The sequence below is a fragment of the Schistocerca cancellata genome, chromosome 7 (assembly GCF_023864275.1).
Source record: "Schistocerca cancellata isolate TAMUIC-IGC-003103 chromosome 7, iqSchCanc2.1, whole genome shotgun sequence".
Classification (NCBI taxonomy): Eukaryota; Metazoa; Arthropoda; class Insecta; order Orthoptera; family Acrididae; genus Schistocerca; species Schistocerca cancellata.
The window spans coordinates 180,749,597-180,770,306 of NC_064632.1; the positions used below are offsets into that span (position 1 = coordinate 180,749,597).

The window sequence follows — 20,710 nt, forward strand, 5'->3', positions numbered from 1 at the left end:
TTGATGCAAAACATTTTTGGATATATATATATATATATATATATATATATATATATATATATATATATATATATATATGCAAAACATTTTTGGATATATATATATATATATATATATATATCCAAAAATGTTTTGCATCATCCCAGTTTCTAGAACTCCTGAAGGTAGACGTTGCCTGTGGATGTTGTATCACAGACACAATCCCTTTGACTGTTCGGAGATGTCAATAAACCCGCCCAAAAATGTAGACAACCACGCAAGAGCAGTGCTGTTAGACGGAACGGGTCGGACAGCCGATCAGGTCCAGTCATTCCATCAGGGAGGATGTACACGGCTCGTGTTGTCTCTAGTTCAACCATGCGGCCCGTCCGCATTGTTAGTTTGTGCCAGGAAGGGCGCTCAATAAGGGAAGTGTCCAGACGTTTCGGAGTGAACCAAAGTGATGTTGTTCGTACATGGAGGAGATACAGAGAGACAGTAACTGTCGATGACATACCTCGCTCAGGCCGCGCAAGGGCTACTACTGCAGTGGATAAGCGCTACCTACGTATCATGGCTCGGAGGAAAACTGACAGTAACGGCACCATGTTGAATAATGCTTTTCGTGCAGCCACAGGACGTCGTGTTACGACTCAAACTGTGCGAAATAGGCTGCATGATGCGCAATTTCACTCCCAATGTCCATGGCGAGGTCCATCTTTGCAAACCACGACACCGTACTTTGCAGTACACATGGGCCCAACAACATGCCGAATGGACCTCTAAGGACTGGAATCACGTCCTCTTCACCGATGAGTGTCGCATATGCCTTCAACCAGACAATCACCGGAGACGTGTTTGGAGGCCACCCGGTCTGGCTGAACGCGTTAGACACACTGTCCAGCGAGTGCAGCAAGGTGGAGGTTCAGTGCTGTTTTGGGGTGACATTATGTGGCGCCGACGTACGCCGCCGGTGGTCATGGGAGGCGCCGTAACGGCTGTACGATACGTGAATGCAGGCCTCCGACTGATAGTCTAACCATATCGACAGCATATTGGTGAGGCATCCGTCTTCATGGACGACAATTCGCACCCCCCATCCTGCACGTCTTGTGAAACACTTCCTCTAGGATAAAGACATCTCTCGACTAGAGTGGTAAGCATGTTCTCCAGACATGAACCCTATCGAACATGCCTGGGATGGGTTGGAAAGGGCTGTTTATGGACGACATGACCCACTAACCACTCTGAGGGACCATGCCCTATCGCCACTGAGGAGTGGGACAATCTGGACAAACAGTGCCTTGATGAATTTGAGGATAGTATGCCACGACGAATACAGGCATGCACCAGTGCAAGAGGACGTGCTACTGGGTATTAGAGGTAACGGTTTGTACAACAATCTGGACCACCACCTCTGAAGGTCTCACTCTATGGTGGAACAACATGCAATGTGTGGTTTTCATGAGTAATAAAAAGGGCGGATGTGATGTTTATGTTGGATCTCTATTCCATTTTTGTGTACAGGTTCCGGAACTCTCGGAATCGAGGTGATGCAAAACTTTTTTTTGATGGCTCTAGATTTTAAACATAGCTGAAACAGCTACTGTTGAAAATCTTCACGGTAAATGATAACAGCCAAACAGTTGCAGGATAAAGATTTATTAAAATCCTTGACCACGGTTTCGATATATCTAAATATACCTTCATCAGAAGCAAAATACACTAAAATCACATTCTGCAGTGGTGATACATAAAACGATCGTGCCAAAGGCGTCGTCAGTAGTTAAAACATCATCTCCATTTATACAACACAATTATGAAGAGAAGGTCGATGCGAACACGGCATAGCATCAGTACTTCGCCTGTGAACTGTGTGTGTATTTGTATAGTACGTAAATAAATAAGAATGTTTGAGTTGGAACATTTGTTTCGCTTTGTGATGGATGGCGCTGTAATATTCCAACACTCATAATATGCCTCACCACTTCAGATGAACAGTTGGTAACAATGCGTTTTTTTAACTAAAACACAAAAGCAGTTACGTTTCGACTTTATTTCTGTTGTTCCAATGTGGCAAGTTTACCTTTTTGGCCTTGTCATAAATTATGGGAATACATGCTGTTACTGCGTGAGCAATCATAATAATCTGATAAACGAAATAAATGCTTAAAATGTTGTCCGTCAACCTCAATGCATTTGGCAGTACGCGTAACGAAATTCCTGTCAACAACGAGTAGATCACCCTCAGTAGTTGTCCCACATGCATTGACAATGGGCTGACGCATGTTTTCAGGCGTTATCGGTGGATGAAGATAACAAATATCTTTTAATTTTCCCAAAAGAAAGAAGTCCGGAGATGTAATGTCCGGTGAACGCTCATGTGATGGGATAGTACTTCTATGACCAATCCACCTGTCATCAAATATTCTATTTAATACCGCTACCACTGCACGTATGCTATGTGCTGGACATCTATCATCTCGAAAGTACATCGCCATTCTGTCATGAAGTGACACATCTTGTAGTATAATCTGTAAAACATTAATTAAGAAATCGGCATACATTGCACCACTTAGATTGTCATCGATAAAATTAGGGGTACTCCCATAGTTCCACTCCTTACATTAACGCGTCACGGTCGCTGATGTCCCACTTGTCGCAGCCATCGTGGATTTTCCCTTACCCAATACTGCATATTATGCCGGTTTATGTTACCACTGTTTGTGAATGACGCTTCGTCACTAAATAGAACTCTTGAAAAAGCCTGTTATCGTCTCGTAATTTATTTTATGCCCAGTGGAAAAAATTTACACGATGTTCAAAACCATCGCCATGCAATTCCTGGTGCATAGAAATATAGTAAGGGTCAAATGTATGATGATGTAGAATTCTCAAAACCGAGATTTTTGAAATTCCCGATTCCCACTCAGTTTGTCAGCTACTGATGTGCGGATTAGCCTCAACTGCAGCTAAAATATTTATTTGGGCATCTTCATTGTTGTAGTTCTTGGTTGCGTTCTCTTCTTTGGCTGAGCACTTCCGGTTTCTTTAAATACAATAATTATCCGACGAAAGGTACGGCCACTTGGATTCTGTCTGTCAGGATAACGATCAACATACACAGTACAAGCTTGTTGGGCATTTTGATCACAATAGCCATAAATAAACACCATATCTACCTTTCCTGCGACTGTTAAGCGTTCTATTTTAACAAGATTATGTCTTCCGCGTATTTATTATGACTGAACAAGCCTTTTTTTTTCCTTTATTGGGGCGGGCTGGCAGCAGCAAACTACGCCGCTCTGCAGCCTACAGAAAAGTTAAACATAATCAGGAGATATGAAAAACAAACAGAAGCAGGCGATAAAACGGTGACTGTTAAAAACTGGAGAAAAGATACGAAGAAAATATAAAAACAAAATGGTTGGTGATGCTGATTAAAGCTCAAAGTAAGTAGACAGGTTTCTGTTCACACGAGATAAAAAAACACAACTAGCGACAGTATGGTGGCTGTTCACAACACTGACAGTGGGACGCACGACACTGAACACTCACTTAAAACAGCGCTATAAAGGCGACACAGGGCAGATGGTGGGGGGGGGGGGGGGGGCGGGAGGACCCGGACCAATGAAGGGGGAAGAGGCGGAAGGAGAAGAAAGCAAAAAAAGGGGGGAGGCAACGAAGGGTGGGGACATAGAAAGAAGGGGGGGCTGGGCGATCGCATGAAGAAGTGGGAAAGTGGAGGGGAGAGCAAAAACGACTCGGGGGAGAGAAGGGAGGCAGAGAGAGGGTAGGTGGGGAAAAAACTGGATGGAAGGGGGAGAGAGGGAGCCTGGTAAAAGGACAGAGGAAGAGAGGTGGAGGTGAGGATCAGAGTTGATAGGAGGGATAAATGGATGGAGAGAGGGCATCATCTGGGAGGGGGAGTCAACGAAAGCCACTTTGGGAAGGAGGTGAAGGGTGTAGAGGTGGAGGGTAAGGGGGACACAACGGTGAAGGCGCGGCAGAGGGCAGGGGTTGGAGAGGAGAAGAGCAACCAGGGCATGAGGGGGATCAAGGAGGTGGGAGGTGCAGGGGACACGGATATCTTCAAGGAAAAGGAGCAGATGTGGGAAAAGAATCAAGTCATAGAGGATCTGCGTGGGGAATGGGATGTGTATACAGAAGGTAAGGCAGACTGCATGGCACTCGAGGATGTGGAGGGTCTTATAGAATTTTTTTTTTTGGGGGGGGGAGGGGGGTGGGGGAGATATCCAGGTGGGACTGGCATAACAGAGGATGGGATGGATTAAGGATTTGTAGGTGTGGAGGATGGTAGAGGGGTTCAACCCCCATGTCTGGCCAGAGAGGAGTTTGAGGAGGGATCTGGGCTTTGGATTGGATGGAGATGAGGGATCCAGGTGAGGTGATGGTCAATGGTGAGGCCAAGGTAGGTGAGGATGTGGGAGAGGCGGACAGGATAGGCGCAGATGGCAAGGGAGAAATGAAGGAGCCAGAAGGAGCAAGTGGTACAACCTACGATGATTGCCTGGAAACAAGCATATTATCATATCGAATTTAAATAATGAACTGCACACAGTGCTATCGGATGCATTGCTACATTTTTAACAATATTACAGCACCATCCATCACAAAGCGAAACAAAAGTTCCAAATTAAACATTCCTATTTATTTACATACTATACAAATATGTATTAAAATGGCGGTACCCATTTTAAAAAATGCAGTTTCTATCAATCTGACATATGGCAGCGCCATCTAGTGGCCACCCATATCGCCATCTGTTTTCCTCCATCTCGCTCGAACAGATTTGTTGTTCCATCATCTTTCGGGCGTGCACTCGGGACAGCGACAATTCTTCTTGCGATATTTCGGCTAGAAACCTCCCAGCCATCTTCAAGGCGACTCAGAGACTGAGTTCGTAGCGTTTGCGCGTGCCTATTTATACGGAGAGTCACGTGATACAAAGCTGTTGAGGATTGAAAGCGCATGCGTCAAAGATATCAAAGTCGCCACTACTGCTTCATCTTTCTGGGACTCAGTTGTTAAGGAAGCTGTAGAAATACAACTAGCCGACAACCTGCTAAACCGTGACGAAGAATTTCATCTTGACAATGCTTGGAAACCGCTTATTTCACACCTTCGTTCGGAAAGAATTTCTGCATCTTCACTCCCGATAGATGCTACCACTTTTAAAGATTAATTATTTATTTACAAGCACGGTGGATTCGCAGCAGCACTATTTTGTTTGCAGTCTGCGCTTATACACTCCTGGAAATGGAAAAAAGAACACATTGACACCGGTGTGTCAGACCCACCATACTTGCTCCGGACACTGCGAGAGAGCTGTACAAGCAATGATCACACGCACGGCACAGCGGACACACCAGGAACCGCAGTGTTGGCCGTCGAATGGCGCTAGCTGCGCAGCATTTGTGCACCGCCGCCGTCAGTGTCAGCCAGTTTGCCGTGGCATACGGAGCTCCATCGCAGTCTTTAACACTGGTAGCATGCTGCGACAGCGTGGACGTGAACCGGATGTGCAGTTAACGGACTTTGAGCGAGGGCGTATGGTGGGCATGCGGGAGGCCGGGTGGACGTACCGCCGAATTGCTCAACACGTGGGGCGTGAGGTCTCCACAGTACATCGATGTTGTCGCCAGTGGTCGGCGGAAGGTGCACGTGCCCGTCGACCTGGGACCGGACCGCAGCGACGCACGGATGCACGCCAAGACCGTAGGATCCTACGCAGTGCCGTAGGGGACCGCACCGCCACTTCCCAGCAAATTAGGGACACTGTTGCTCCTGGGGTATCGGCGAGGACCATTCGCAACCGTCTCCATGAAGCTGGGCTACGGTCCGGCACACCGTTAGGCCGTCTTCCGCTCACGCCCCAACATCGTGCAGCCCGCCTCCAGTGGTGTCGCGACAGGCGTGAATGGAGGGACGAATGGAGACGTGTCGTCTTCAGCGATGAGAGTCGCTTCTGCCTTGGTGTCAATGATGGTCGTATGCGTGTTTGGCGCCGTGCAGGTGAGCGCCACAATCAGGACTGCATACGACCGAGGCACACAGGGCCAACACCCGGCATCATGGTGTGGGGAGCGATCTCCTACACTGGCCGTACACCACTGGTGATCGTCGAGGGGACACTGAATAGTGCACGGTACATCCAAACCGTCATCGAACCCATCGTTCTACCATTCCTAGACCGGCAAGGGAACTTGCTGTTCCAACAGGACAATGCACGTCCGCATGTATCCCGTGCCACCCAACGTGCTCTAGAAGGTGTAAGTCAACTACCCTGGCCAGCAAGATCTCCGGATCTGTCCCCCATTGAGCATGTTTGGGACTGGATGAAGCGTCGTCTCACGCGGTCTGCACGTCCAGCACGAACGCTGGTCCAACTGAGGCGCCAGGTGGAAATGGCATGGCAAGCCGTTCCACAGGACTACATCCAGCATCTCTACGATCGTCTCCATGGGAGAATAGCAGCCTGCATTGCTGCGAAAGGTGGATATACACTGTACTAGTGCCGACATTGTGCATGCTCTGTTGCCTGTGTCTATGTGCCTGTGGTTCTGTCAGTGTGATCATGTGATGTATCTGACCCCAGGAATGTGTCAATAAAGTTTCCCCTTCCTGGGACAATGAATTCACGGTGTTCTTATTTCAATTTCCAGGAGTGTATGTTTATCTTTGCCATATACATCTTATCTATGACTAGTGCAGTAGTGGCGACTTTGATATCTTTGCCGCATGCGCTTTCAGTTCTCAGCAGCTTTGTATCACGTGACTCTCCGTATAAATAGGCACGCGCAAACGCTACGAACTCAATCTCTGATTCGCCTTGAAGATGGCTGGGAGGTTTCTAGCCGAAATATCGCAAGAAGAATTGTCGCTGTCACGAGTGCACGCCCGAAAGATGATGTAATATTATGTACGCCGGGAAAACTTCAAGAATCAGATTTGTTGTTCTTATTTTTTCGTTTGACGCTAATTTCGTGAGATATTTACCCTGGTCACTCTCAATGAACCACCCTGTGTGTTTATTAACAGTATGTATTGAAAATGGTTTCCCTGTGCCTCAACGCATGTGTATACGCGCCGTAGCATGTTCTGTCTCACACGTCCTCATTGGCCATGGTGCATCCGAATAGCGGCAAAGGCAGCATGAATATGCTGCTCCAGTTTCTCCACATCTGGAATGAGCTCTGCATACGCGATACTTTTTAGATAGCCCAGTAACCAGAAATCGGACAGGTTGAGATCCAGTGAACGTTCAAGCCATGCAAATCGACCCCCCCATCCGATCCATCGACCAGGAAAGACACGATTTAGATGCGAGCAGATTTTATGGTGAAGTAGGCTGGAGCGCCATTGTGTAGCAGCCACATAACCCTTCGAATCATCAATGGCACTTCTTCCAGCAGGGGAGGCAAAGTCACCAGCAAGAAACGCCGATAGATCCGGCCTATTAGGCGTCGTGGAAGGAAGACTGGTCTCAAACTACAGTCGCCAAATATGCCGGCCCTCACATTCCGGCATCCCCTAAGCTGATGATTCGCTGTCACCATACCATTTGGGTTCTGCATACTGTCCCACGGATGAATGGTATTAAAGTTGAGGATACCGTTCCGCGAAAATGTGGCCTCATCTGTGAATAGGATGGATGACACAAATCCGGAATCGTGGTAGCCTGGTGAAGAAACCTGTGACAAAAGTGCACCCGATGCGGAAAGTCTGTCGCTAGTAAGCCCTGCACTCGTTGTACATGATAAGGGTGGTAACAACTGTTCACACAGTCGCCTGGCTTACCTTGTACTGGAGGACCAACTGTCTGGTACTCACAAGGCGGTCGCCATCCACACTGTTAATCTCATTGTTTTTTGTTTTCAAGTCTGGTGTCCGAACATTTTGTGTACGTCCTTCATGACCAGCTGCTTCCTGAAACGACCCTGTCTCAGACAAACGGCGAAACATTGTTTCAAACATTGAATGCTAGGTTGTTGTTGGGAGGGTGTATATTCACCACGAAAACCTACGTCGTCTGTGATGTCAAATCAAATACATACTGGCGGGCCACAACACAACAAAACACCAGGTCTCCACCAACGGCCGCCAGAGACCGCTACCCATTAGCGGAGCCTGCAGAACAGCTTCACCAGAGGTCGAAGCTAGCCTAGAAACTACTTTGCTACGCCAGGCACGTGATCACAAATAGTCCCGGCAGATACATCCGCCAACGGGCTCTATAAGGCGGCGCCATGCCTGCAGAACGCAGTTCGACGCACCGCTCGGAAGGATACAGAGCTGTCGCCCCAGCAGCCACGGCCAGACTCCTCTTCTAGCTGGCCGATATCTGGGTATAGTCGACAAACCTCTTGACGTTGTAGAATTGTGTTCGCTTACGGTGAAGGGCCGGGTCTTTTCTATTATTATTATTATTTGTTATTTTGTATTTGTGACGATCCGCAGTTGGGATCGAGCCGGTTGTTCTTTTGGAGATTGCATTATTGTTTTGTTTTTGAGAGTCCAATAAATAGTTTTCGGACTTCTGTTTTCCGCATTGCTATTCTGCTAGCGCAGATCCTTCATACATGATGGAAAAAATCACACTGAATTTATGTATCAGTCGTATACCATCGTGAACCTTGGAACTGAAGAAGTTCTTTTACCATGGGACATGGAATATTTGTAAATTAACAGACTTTCGTTGATGTCTTAACAATTTTATCTGTGTTGAAAGCGTAAATTTGTTAGTTTCCAATATCCTCAACTTCCAAGTTTAGTATTTTTCTTATAACTACACTATTGCCCATTAAAATTGCTACACCAAGAAGAAATGCAGATGATAAACGGGATTTCAATGGACAAATATATTATACTAGAACTGACATGTGATTACATTTTCACGCAATTTGGGTGCATAGATCCTGAGAAATCAGTAACCAGAACAACCACCTCTGGCCATAATAACGGCCTTGATACGCCTGAGCATTGAGTCAAACAGAGATGGCGTGGACAGGTACAGCTGCCCATGCAGCTTCAACACGATACCACGGTTCATCAAGACTGGGGTATTGTGATGTGCCAGTCGCTCTGCCACCATTTTCAATTGGTGAGAGATCTGGAGAATGTGCTGGGCAGGGCAGCAGTCGAACATTTTCTGTATCCAGAAAGGACCTGCAACATGCAGTCGTGCATTATCCTGCTGAAATGTAGGGTTTCGCAGGGATAGAATGAAGGGGAGAGCCACGGGTCGTAACACATCTGAAATGTAGCGTCCACTATTCAAAGTGCCGTCAATGCGAACAAGAGGTGACCGAGACGTGTAACCAATGGCACCCCATACCATCACGCCGGGTGATACGCCAGTATGGCGATGACGAAAACACGCTCCCAATGTGCGTTCACCGCGATGTCGCCATACACGGATGCGACCATCATGATGATAGAAACAGAACCTGGATTCATCTGAAATATGACGTTTTGCCATTCGTGCACCCAGATTCGTCGTTGAGTACACCATCGCAGGCGCTCCTGTCTGAGATGCAGCGTCAAGGGTAACCGCAGCCACTATCTCCGAGCTTATAGTCCATGCTGCTGCAAAACGTCGTCGAACTGTTCGTGCAGATGGTTGTTATCTTAAAATGTCCCCATCTGTTGACTCAGGGATCGACATGTGGCTGCACGATCCGTTACAGCCATACGGATAAGATGCCCGTCATCTCGAATGCTAGTGACACGATGCCGTTGGGATCCAGGACGATCCGTATTACCCCCCTGAACCCACCAATTCCATATTCTGCTAACAGTCATTGGATCTCGACCAACGCGAGCAGCAATGTCGCGATACGATAAACCGCAATCGCGCTAGGCTACATTCCTACCTTTCTCAAAGTCGGAAACGTGATGGTACGCATTTCTCGTCCTTACACGAGGCATCACAACAACGTTTCACCAATCAACGCCGGTCAACTGCTGTTTGTGTATGAGAAATCGGTTGGAAACTTTCCTCATGTCAGCACGTTGTAGGTGTCGCCAACCTTTTGTAAATGCTCTGAAAAGTTAATCATTTGCATATGACAGCATCCTCTTAATGTCGGTTTAATTACGCGTCTGTGGCACGTCATCTTCGTGGTGTAGCAATTTTAATGGCCAGTAGTGTAGTTATTGACAAAATTATACTTCTGTTTAATTTAATTTCACTTTCTACTTATTTTGAAGTTCTACTACACGGCTGCGTCTACTGACCAAAGTCTAAGTGTCTGCAAGTGCAGCACTCTGCCCTATGTAGTGCTCGACTGGCCAAAAAGATACCTATGCTGAGTTACTTAAGGGCAATGGTACTTCTCATTCCTGACTCTGACTGTGTGTTTGTTTGTGTGTGTGTGTGTGTGTGTGTGTGTGTGTGTGTGGGTGGGTGGGTGGGTGGGTGGGTGGGTGGGTGGGTGTGTGGGTGGGTGGGTGTGTGAGTACGTATGATTTACGTGTGTGCAAGGGTGGAGGGAGAAGCCTATAACACGTGTACAAAGAAACCAGCGAGTTCCTGAACCGCCTGGCTTACTGCCAGGTTGCCAATTAACAACAGTAACGCGAGCTGGCATTTGTACTGTTTCAGATCTGGCGGGAGTACGACACAGATGGCAGCGGATACATTGAGGCCGACGAGCTGAAGGTGAGTACGAAGCAGCGTGGCAGGTTCTGGGCATTTGGAAGTGATACAGGAGCGGTGGCGAGCTCTTGGCGACACTCCAAGCCATGGAGTATCCTACACTCACGAGGAGAACTCAAGTGCCATAACCCGATTCCCAGATATCACTTCCAAGTGATACTGAAAATTAAACTTTGCTCAGTGGAAGAGGAGTCAAAATAAGTGAACACGTGTCTCGGCTAACGACGGTTAAGTTCTCCGAGCTACTGTACGTGCCTTTCAGCGCACGATAATCCGAGCTAAAATGCTGGCACAGTGAATAGAATCACACCCTCTCAGTTTTGCGCCCCGTGTAAGAAAACCGATTAATGTTTTTATTTTCTTTCCATTTATCTACCCATGTCCGTAGAAGGTTACTAGACGAACGTTTCTCATCAAATTAGGGGATATAACAAAGTTGTATTAACTGTAAAATAACAACCGGGTTTCACAATAAGTGTCATATTTATTACACAATGTATGTGTCTATGGTATTGTCAGGGCTCACAATCTTTTTAAATTCTGATATAGTTATATTTCATTTTCATATAAGTTTGTATATTAATTCTCGTATTTTATTCTTACGTTTATTCTTCCCTTGCATACTTACGATCGTAGTAACATCCGAAAAATAGAAATTCCGAACGCCGCCAGTAGGCAGGTTTGCCACAGTGACATTTCTTCGTATGAATTACACTCGGGAAGGAAACGAAACGTCGTTAACATTGCTGATGATTTCATGCGTTCGCAATAATTTCGCAGCATACCACACATAACGGATCACTTTATCGCAAACTGGCGCTGCAGTTGATTATGAGTCGAGATACACTACACGAATTTCAGCGAAAACAATTTCGAATCATATTGTTTTTTTTCTTTTTTTTCGTTTTTAATTAGTTTACCAGACATACAAAATTTATTAGACGAATAAGGACTACGTCATTTCAGTATACGAGTACATTGCAAACATTCATGTAGTAATCTTCTGCGGACATGGGTAGATAAATGAAAAACAAAATTAAAATAATAATCGGCTTTCGAACACAGGACGCCAAACTGCGAAGCAGTGACGTTAGGGGCCACCGTTTCAGCAGAATTGCCAACTCGCTAAGGGCACTCAAATTACCTCGAAAATTCTGAGCATCTACGGATAAGCCGACATGCATGTTAGCTTATTTTGACCCCTCTTCCACTGAGCGATGTTTCTGGAAAATCGGGTAATGGTACTTGGCGTTTTCTCCTCGTCAGTCTTTCGAGATAAGGATCCAGTGGCCGTAAATTGTTTCAAACCATAAAAACAAAAACGTCCACAGTAGCTTCACATATGAGTTTACCAATGTAGGCATGCAGAAGATATAGGAGTCATTGTAACAAGTAATAAACAACTCAGTGGAGTGGTCGCAACATAGTAAGGTGCCCGCAGAAAAATTGTACGAAAACAATACAAGGTCGCTGCATCCAGCAACTGACTTCCCAGATCGGTCCAAACAGAGAACATAACAAACTGGGGATTGAAAGAAAACGCTATCTCCTCCAAATAACAGCAAGCTCCTGCCGGTAAGTTGTGACCAAATTGCGAACAACACGCAAGCTCAGTCATAAGGAATAAATATCACTGACAAAATAAAACTTATAAACTCTTACATCCCGTCAAACATGTGGTATAATGTTCAGATATTTCCAATAACAGAACCAACGTCGTCAACCATCGCTACAGAAATGGGAGTCAAAATGCAAGCAACAATACTAACCATAGAAGTAGGAGCACTAGACATAATGGATGTAAGAAGTAAAGCAAATTCACTATTATTAAATATAAGAAAGAAATTGAAAAAAGACTTCCCAAATAACCTATTAAACAAATTTCATGTACACCAAATACTATCTCATCACCAGCAGTGTTAAATCATATTGACTACTAACTAAACTATGCAAAAGCATTCGTGAAAGAGAAAGCCTGCATTTAAAGTGGATAAGTTAGGAGAAAATGAAGTTTGTATGTCGAGAAAATTAGAATTGCTTATGAACTCGAAGTAAGTTAGCGATAGTACAAAAAATAAATTCCTTCTTTATTGAGATAAAGATGGTGTTAAACCAGAAAAGTTTATCGTAGGACTCCAAATAATGCAATAAATTGACTAAAAGCAGTTATGGTCTATCTGACAATTAGAAAAGGCCAAGAAATTGTCGTTGTAGACTTCAGGAAATACATTAAATGGAAACTCAAAAGACTAAGACGGTGCTGAAAGTACAAAATCAAATTCAGAAACTATCTGAACGTTATTTGTAGGTAGGGAAAAAAGAGTGGCAGTGTTTCGTTGAAACACACAAAGTGCGGGGTTCATGACAACCAAACTGCATAAGAAGTAGAAAGTGTACTCCAGCAACTTCCATACAGAAGTATGAATATGTTACAAGCCAAACAGTTATTTGAAACTGAGTTTCGTTTAATTTGTTAAATAACTTTTTGTAAAAAAAAAAGTCCATGTTGGTTGTCCAAGAGGCGTTACAAGTATCTGCAGACATGCGGATATACAAAGTGCCCTTAAAGCAGAACGAATGAAGAGAAAATATGTTTGTAACAAAGGCATCATTATAATTTGAAGAAATTTATAACCGTAGGCAGAAATTTATAAGTAACCATGACTTTTAAACCAAAAAGAGATGCCCACGAATCACAACATAAAAAGACTGTTCACAGAACAAACTTAGGGTGAGTGGTGTCGGATTTTGTGAGCGAAGAGTTTTATTAATATCCACTTGTAAACTTGCACGTGAAATGCCTATGTTGGAGAATATAGCGTGAAGTACAAAGCCAGGGGGCGAAATGATTCTAAACCCACAGTTCAGGTCTGACGATTGATTCTGTTGTGAAGAATGCTCTTAGACTGGCGGTAGCTATTTTGGATAGTTTGTATGAGCTTAACGTGTTACTGTACGGTTATACATGTTTACGCCAATAAAAATCTAAGTGTTCACTTCCGACCGTTGGTTTCTAATCTCAAAGCACTCAGTTTAAGGTTCGGTATCATTAAAGGTATGAAGCACAGTTCAATGAAGCGTCTTGATACAGCTTGAATTATCTTACGCTTAAGACTAGTTCTTTCATAAGTCTTCCAAACTTTGAACCACTGCATATTTTAGCTCTTGATGTAAAAATAGGTTATATTAAAGGTGAGTTTGTGGATCGAGTCCGAACGTTTATCTTTCTGTCAAGCAAAATAATGCCACAAATGTCTTATTGTATACTGTACTTGCTGTATGCAGTATTTTTCACATTGCAAGTGATGCTCGTCCAGCTAATCAAAGGAAGTGTAAGTTAAAGTAGCGAGTTACTTACTGTATATTTTAACATGTTCAGACACCTCATTTACTTGTCATTTAGTGTAGCAGTGTTGAAAGTAAGATCGTCAATGGATAATGCAGTTGTTTTCTCCTCAGCAACAGTTTTAACATGTATGTGTCTAAAATACTTTGTTTCAGAACTTCTTGCGCGACCTTTTGAAGGAGGCTAAGAAGATGAATGACGTCTCCGAGGACAAGCTCATAGAGTACACTGACACTATGGTACGTTACGGGGCTGAGCCCATGTCTAAGAGTGTAATCTCACAAATGAAGTACTCTTAAACTGAATATAAGTAAAAGTAATGACAGTGCATTCACCTGAACAAAGCCACTGAAATTTTATAATTATTACAAAAAATATACTTTAGTTATGCGAGAGACAATAATAATAACAATAGTAATTATATATATATATATATATATATATATATATATATATATATATATATATATACATATATATATATATATATATATATATGAATTTCTAACATAGCCGAATAGCTATCGATCAGGAACTTCTGTTAATCAGTGCAACGAAAAACCACTCCATCGTGGTTTTTTTTCCTTTATTGAGTTTCGATTCCCCCCATCCCCGCACAGAGGGGGCGGGCTGGCAGCAGCTTAGTACGCCGCTCTTCAGCCTACAGAATAGTTAAAAACGTAATAAGAAGATAACAAACAATAAAAACAGGTGATAAAAACGGTCACTTTATTAAGCTGTAAAATGGCGGAAAGTTGTGGAAGTTAAAGTATAAAAAGAAAGGGTTGATGATGCTAATTAAGACACACAGTGAGTAGACAGGTACGATAGTAGACAGACAGTTAAAAAACACGGCGATATTCTGGTTTCTGTTCGCAAGAGATAAAAAAGCGCACCTAGCGACAGTATAGTTTTTGTTCGCAACACGTAAAAAGGGGCACGCACAATACTGAACACTCGCTTAAACAGTGCATTGTAGAGTAGATACGAAACTGACACACCACAGCCTAAGGCAGGCAAATGGGAGGGGGGAGGGGGGAGGGGGGAGGAGAGAGAGGACTTGAACAGATGAGGGGGAAAAAAGGGGGGAGGAGGGTCCATAGTTATAAATTTTACTTTCTTATTCACTCGATGACTAGTTTCTGGCGGAGATCTATTTTCTAATGATCGTAACATAGTCAAAACCGGTATTTCGGAAGATGTGAAATCCATGTCAAAAACGTGTCTTGTGAGTTTCACCTTTCGCCATATGTGCCCTCACAAATTTTTATTTCTTTGATGTACACCACGATGACGAAAAGGTAACTTCTTGTGCAGTGGGGGTAATTACACTCTGAGAGGTAAAATTAAATTTTCTGAAGGGTAAAAACGAAGCGATTCGATTCTGTTTCAGTCAAGAAACGAAATTATTTTCAAAAGATCATTACCATTATCACGATTTTGTAAGGCTCCAATACTGATTATATAAGTTATCAGTATACACTGTTTCTTAATTATGGCATTAATGCAGTGGAGGTTACAGGTTCCTCATAGACCACCCACTACACACTTATGTTGTGGTTTGTCCCGTACATCGATGATAATATAAGTGAGACGTATAAGTAACAAATACTAAATATCTCAAGAAAATGTCTTCTCCATGTTGTAGATAGTACCTGCAGTAGTCCACAAATTGCCTCATTGGTCGCTTAAAAGCAGAAAAATGAATTAATTGACGGCAAGACATAGCAGTAACTACATAAGGGCTGCTATTGTTCTGTACACAGTATTATTGTTACTATTACTGCTAGTAGCTGTGATCAGACACAAAGCATTAATAGTAAGCAGTCTTCCATTTTCTACCAGTTCAGAAGAAAGGAATGCAGCAATCAAGTGAATTACGAACAGTAATTGGTTGATTTTAAATGAGGTTGCAGTGTGCAGAACAAGCAAGTGCCGCAATGTAGAGGACTAATGCGGGAAGTATGTTTCGTAACAAGTGTCTACCCTCACTGTGGATAGTTAGCTCTCCCTCTCTCTCTGTCTGACCTGTAGGAGGAGAAGTGGAGGATAAATAAACAACACACACATACATACACACACACACACACACACATCATTCGTCTTTCATAATTTTAAAAATAAAAGTATTCCAAGCAAAGTCTTTCATTCTACAGTTTAGTTAGATGCTTAAGTTGGTGATAACGTTGAGGAGGGGGGCGGGGCAACAGCCGGCAGGGGCGGTGGGAGGGAGGGGGGGGCAGAGGTCGGGAGTATAACTAATATCTAATTGCACTCAGGGGTAATGATCTAAGAAAGGTTGGGAACCACTGTTGTAGTGGAACGTGTTTGGCACACTCTGAGCAAGAAACTAATGAGAAAACCTTGCTATTGGCGATGTTTTAACTGAATAAAAAGAAACGTGTACCATGATGCAAAAATGTATTGCAGTATAATTTATTGATATAGCAGCTATCGACGCCAAGTACTCACAAATGAAGAATTTGGCAGACGTTATTTCCGAAGTATCAGTGCGCTGAAGAGGTGAGATTTTTTGTTTTATACTATCTATTCAAAAGTATCCGGACGCCTATTTGTGGACACTAATATAGGATGTGTCCACCCTACACCTTTTAACAGCCTTAACTCTGCTGGGGACACATTCAATTAGATGTCTGAATGTTTGTGGAGGATTGGCAGATCATTCTTCCTCAAGAGTGGAAACTGGGGAAGGTAGTCATGTTGGACATTGTGGTCTGGAGCGACGTAGACGCTCTGACTCATCCCAAATGTGTTCCACTGGGTTCGAGTCGGAACAGTGAGCATGCCAGTGCATTTCGGAAATGTTGTTGCTCCCAACCGTTGCCTCACAGATGGTGCTTTATGACACAGTGCCCTGTCATGCTGATCCAGCCATCGTTTCTGCTGTACTCAGTACACAATCCTGTAAAATGTGTTCATATCCTTCCACATTTAGTGTTTTCTTAAGAGCAATAAGGACACCACACGCTAACCACAAAATACACACCCATACAGAAGCACCACTCCCTCTGTACTACAGTGTTGACACTACACATGATGGCAGAGAAATTTCTCGAGGCATTTCCCAAAGCCAGCTGGTGCGGCCGAGCGGTTCTAGGCGCTTCAGTCTGGAACCGCGCGACCGCTACGGTCGCAGGTTCGAATCCTGCCTCATGCATGGATGTGTTAGTTAGGTTTAAGTAGTTCTATGTTCTAGGGGACTGATGACCTCAGATATTAAGTCCCATAGTGCTCACAGCCATTTGAACCATTTAGAACCATTCCCCAAGCCCTAACCCTACCACTGGATTTCCACAGAATATATAGCGTGATGCACCTCTCCAAACTGCTCGTCGCCATGCGTCTACTGGCCAGTGCCGTCGCTCTTTAAACCACCTCAAGCGCCTTTTAACATGGCTACAGAAAAGTATCGCTTACAAGAGCTGCTGGGCTTTTTGACTCCCTACGCACAGTCATTGTGCTAGCTGAACTGCTTGTAATACTTTGAAACTCACGAGTTATTGCTTTCGCTGGTTTCATGCGATTTTTCACAAACACCCTCTGCAATATAATGTGATTTTCACTCTGCAGCGGAGCGTGCGCTGATGTGAAACTCCCTGGCAGATTAAAACTGCGTGCCGGACCGAGGCTCGAACTCGGGACCTTAGCCTTTTGCGGCAAGTGCTCTACCATCTGAGCCACCCAAGCATGAGTCACGACCCCTCCTCACACCTCCCATTCTGCCAGTACCACGTCTCCCACCGAAGAAAAGTTTCTGTGAAGTTTGGAAGGTGGGAGACGAGGTACTGGCGGAACTGGAAGAGTGATGACTGCTCGTGAGTCGTGCTTGGGTAGCTCGCATCAAAATTGTTCAAATATGTGTGAAATCCTATGGGACTTAAATGCTAAGGTTATCAGTCCCTAAGCTTACACACTGCTTAACCTAAATTATCCTAAGGACAAACACACACACCCATGCCCGAGGGAGGACTCGAACCTCCGCCGGGACCAGCCGCACAGTCCATGACTGCAGCGACTTAGACCGCTCGGCTAATCCCGCGCAGCAGCTCGCATCAGATGGCAGAGCACTTGCCCTCAAAAGGCAAAGGTCCCGAGTCTCGGTCCGACACACAGTTTTAATCTGCCGGGAAGTTTCATAACCCTTGCAATACTCAATGTTCGAATGGCTCTAAGCACTATGGGACTTAACATCTGAGGTCATCAGTCCCCTAGATTTAGAACTACTTAAACCTAACACCTAACTAACATAAGGACATCACACACATCCATGCCCGAGGCAGGATTCGAACCTGCGACCGTAGCAGCAGCGCGGTTCCGGACTGAAGCGCCTACAACCGCTCGGCCACAACCACTCAACGGTCAGTCAGTACGTGAGGTTCGTTTGGTCTTAGTTTAGCTGTGGAGGCTCCGCGTTTCTACGCCACATTACCAACAGTCGACTTGGACAGAAGGGTTGAAATGTCGCTGATGGGTTTGTTACTTAGAAGACATACAATGACTAGTCACTGAGCTCTACTGACCAACCCATTTTTGCTCTTACAGCTACTCTACTGACAACACAATACTCTCCACATCCTTTTATGTTGGTGGGTGGGCCACTCGTGGCATCTAGTGGTCAATTCCACATTACCTCAGGATATCCTGATAGTTTCGATCAGATAGTATACTTTCTATTAACACCACCAGCGAGAAAGAGGGAGTGAAATGTGTATGTAGACAGTACCTCCGCACTGCAAGCAAGAAACGAACAAGAAACCTTAACCATTGGCGATGTTTAAACTGAATAAAGCGAAACGTGTATTGTGAGGGAAAAAACTCGTTGCAGTAGTTGCACATACAAAACCTGTGTTCACAAATTATTGATATAGCAACTGCTGACGCCATGTATACACAAATGGACAATTTGCTCGACATTATTATGGAAGTATCAGTGCACTGAAGAGGTCAGGTGTTTCCATACACAGGGAGTTAAAAAAAGCATTCCATATAGTGAGAAGAGGTAGTATGGACCAAAATTAGACAAAAGTATCCAGTAAACTTGATCTCTAAAATGCATACACTACAGGCCATTAAAATTGCTACACCAAGAAGAAATGCAGATGATAAACGGGTATTCATTGGACAGATATATTATACTAGAACTGACATGTGATTACTCTTTCACGCAATTTGGATGCATAGATCCTGAGAAATCAGTACCCAGAACAACAACCTCTAGCCGTAATAACGGCCATCATACGCCTGGGCATTGAGTCAAACAGAGCTTGGATGGCGTGTACAAGTAAAGCTGCCCATGCAGCTTCAACACGATACCACAGTTCATCAAGAGTAGTGACTGGCGTATTGTGACGAGCCAGTTGCCCGGCCATCATTGACCAGACGTTTTCAATTAGTGAGAGATCTGGAGAATGTGCTGGTCAGGCCAGCAGTCGAACTTTTTCTGTATCCAGAAAGGCCAGTACAGGACCTGCAACATGCGGTCGTGTATTATCCTGCTGAAATGTAGGGTTTCGCAGGGATCGAATGAAGAGTAGAGCCACGGGTCGTAACACATCTGAAATGTAATGTCCACTTTTCAAAGTGCCGTCAATGCGAACAAGAGGTGACCGAGACGTGTAAACAATGGCACCCCATACAGTCACGCCGAGTGATACCCCAGTATGGCGATGACGAATACACGCTTCCAGTGTGCGTTCACCGCGATGTCGCCAAACTCGGATGCGACCATCATGATGCTGTAAACAGAACCTGGGTACATACGAAAAAATGACGTTTTGCCATTCGTGCACCCAGGTTCGTCGTTGAGTACAACATCTCCGGCGCTCCTGTCTCTGATGCAGCGCCAAGGGTAACCGCAGCCACGGTCTCCGAGCTGATAGTCCATGCTGCTGCAAACGTCGTCGAACTGTTCGTGCAGATGGTTGTCGTCTTGCAAACGTCCCCAATTGTTGACTCAGGGATCGAGACGTGGCTGCACGATCCGTTACAGCCATGCGGATAAGATGCCTGTCATCTCGACTGCTAGTGATACGAGGCCGTTGGGATCCAGCATGGCGTTCCGTATTACCCTCCTGAACCCATCGATTCCATATTCTGCTAACAGTCATTGGGTCTCGACCAACGCGAGCAGCAGTGTCGTGATACGATAAACCACCATTGCGATAGGTTACAATCCGACCTTTATCAAAGTCGGAATCATGATGGTACGCATTTCTCCCCCTTACACTAGGCATCACAACAACGTTTCACCAGGCAACGCCGGTTAACTGCTGTTTGTGTATGAGAAATCAGTTGGAAACTTTCCTCATGTCAGCACGTTGTAGGTGTCGCCACCGTCGCCAACCTTGTGTGAATGCTCTGAAAAGCTAATCATTCGCATATCACAGCATCTTCTTCCTGTCGGTTAAATTTCGCGTCTGTAGCACGTCATCTTCGTGGTGTAGCAAGTTTAATCGCCAGTAGTGTACTTAAGAGCTGGGAGAAGTTGATCATCTTCTCAGCAGTGAAACACACCCCTTCTACTGTAAACTCTTTGCAGTATTTGTAGTTCACTCTAACAACGCTTTTGGACGTTGTTTCTCCTGTGGTTAGCGGAGAGACTGTGCTTTTGCCTGAACCGGTTCTGCCCCGGCGTGTGACGTGAACCGCCGAGCGGCGTAGTCCGGCGCGCGAAGCTCGCCAGC

General features: G+C 44.8%; 1 protein-coding gene across 1 annotated transcript in view; it reads left to right on the forward strand.

Annotated features, from left to right (window-relative positions):
- Positions 1–20,710, forward strand: part of LOC126091882 (calbindin-32) — a 695,369-nt gene that overhangs the window by 593,369 nt on the left and 81,290 nt on the right. The window contains exons 5-6 of the mRNA XM_049907165.1: positions 10,607–10,663; positions 14,162–14,245. Coding sequence (XP_049763122.1) covers positions 10,607–10,663; positions 14,162–14,245 — 141 coding nt within the window. The remainder of the gene's footprint in view (positions 1–10,606; positions 10,664–14,161; positions 14,246–20,710) is intronic.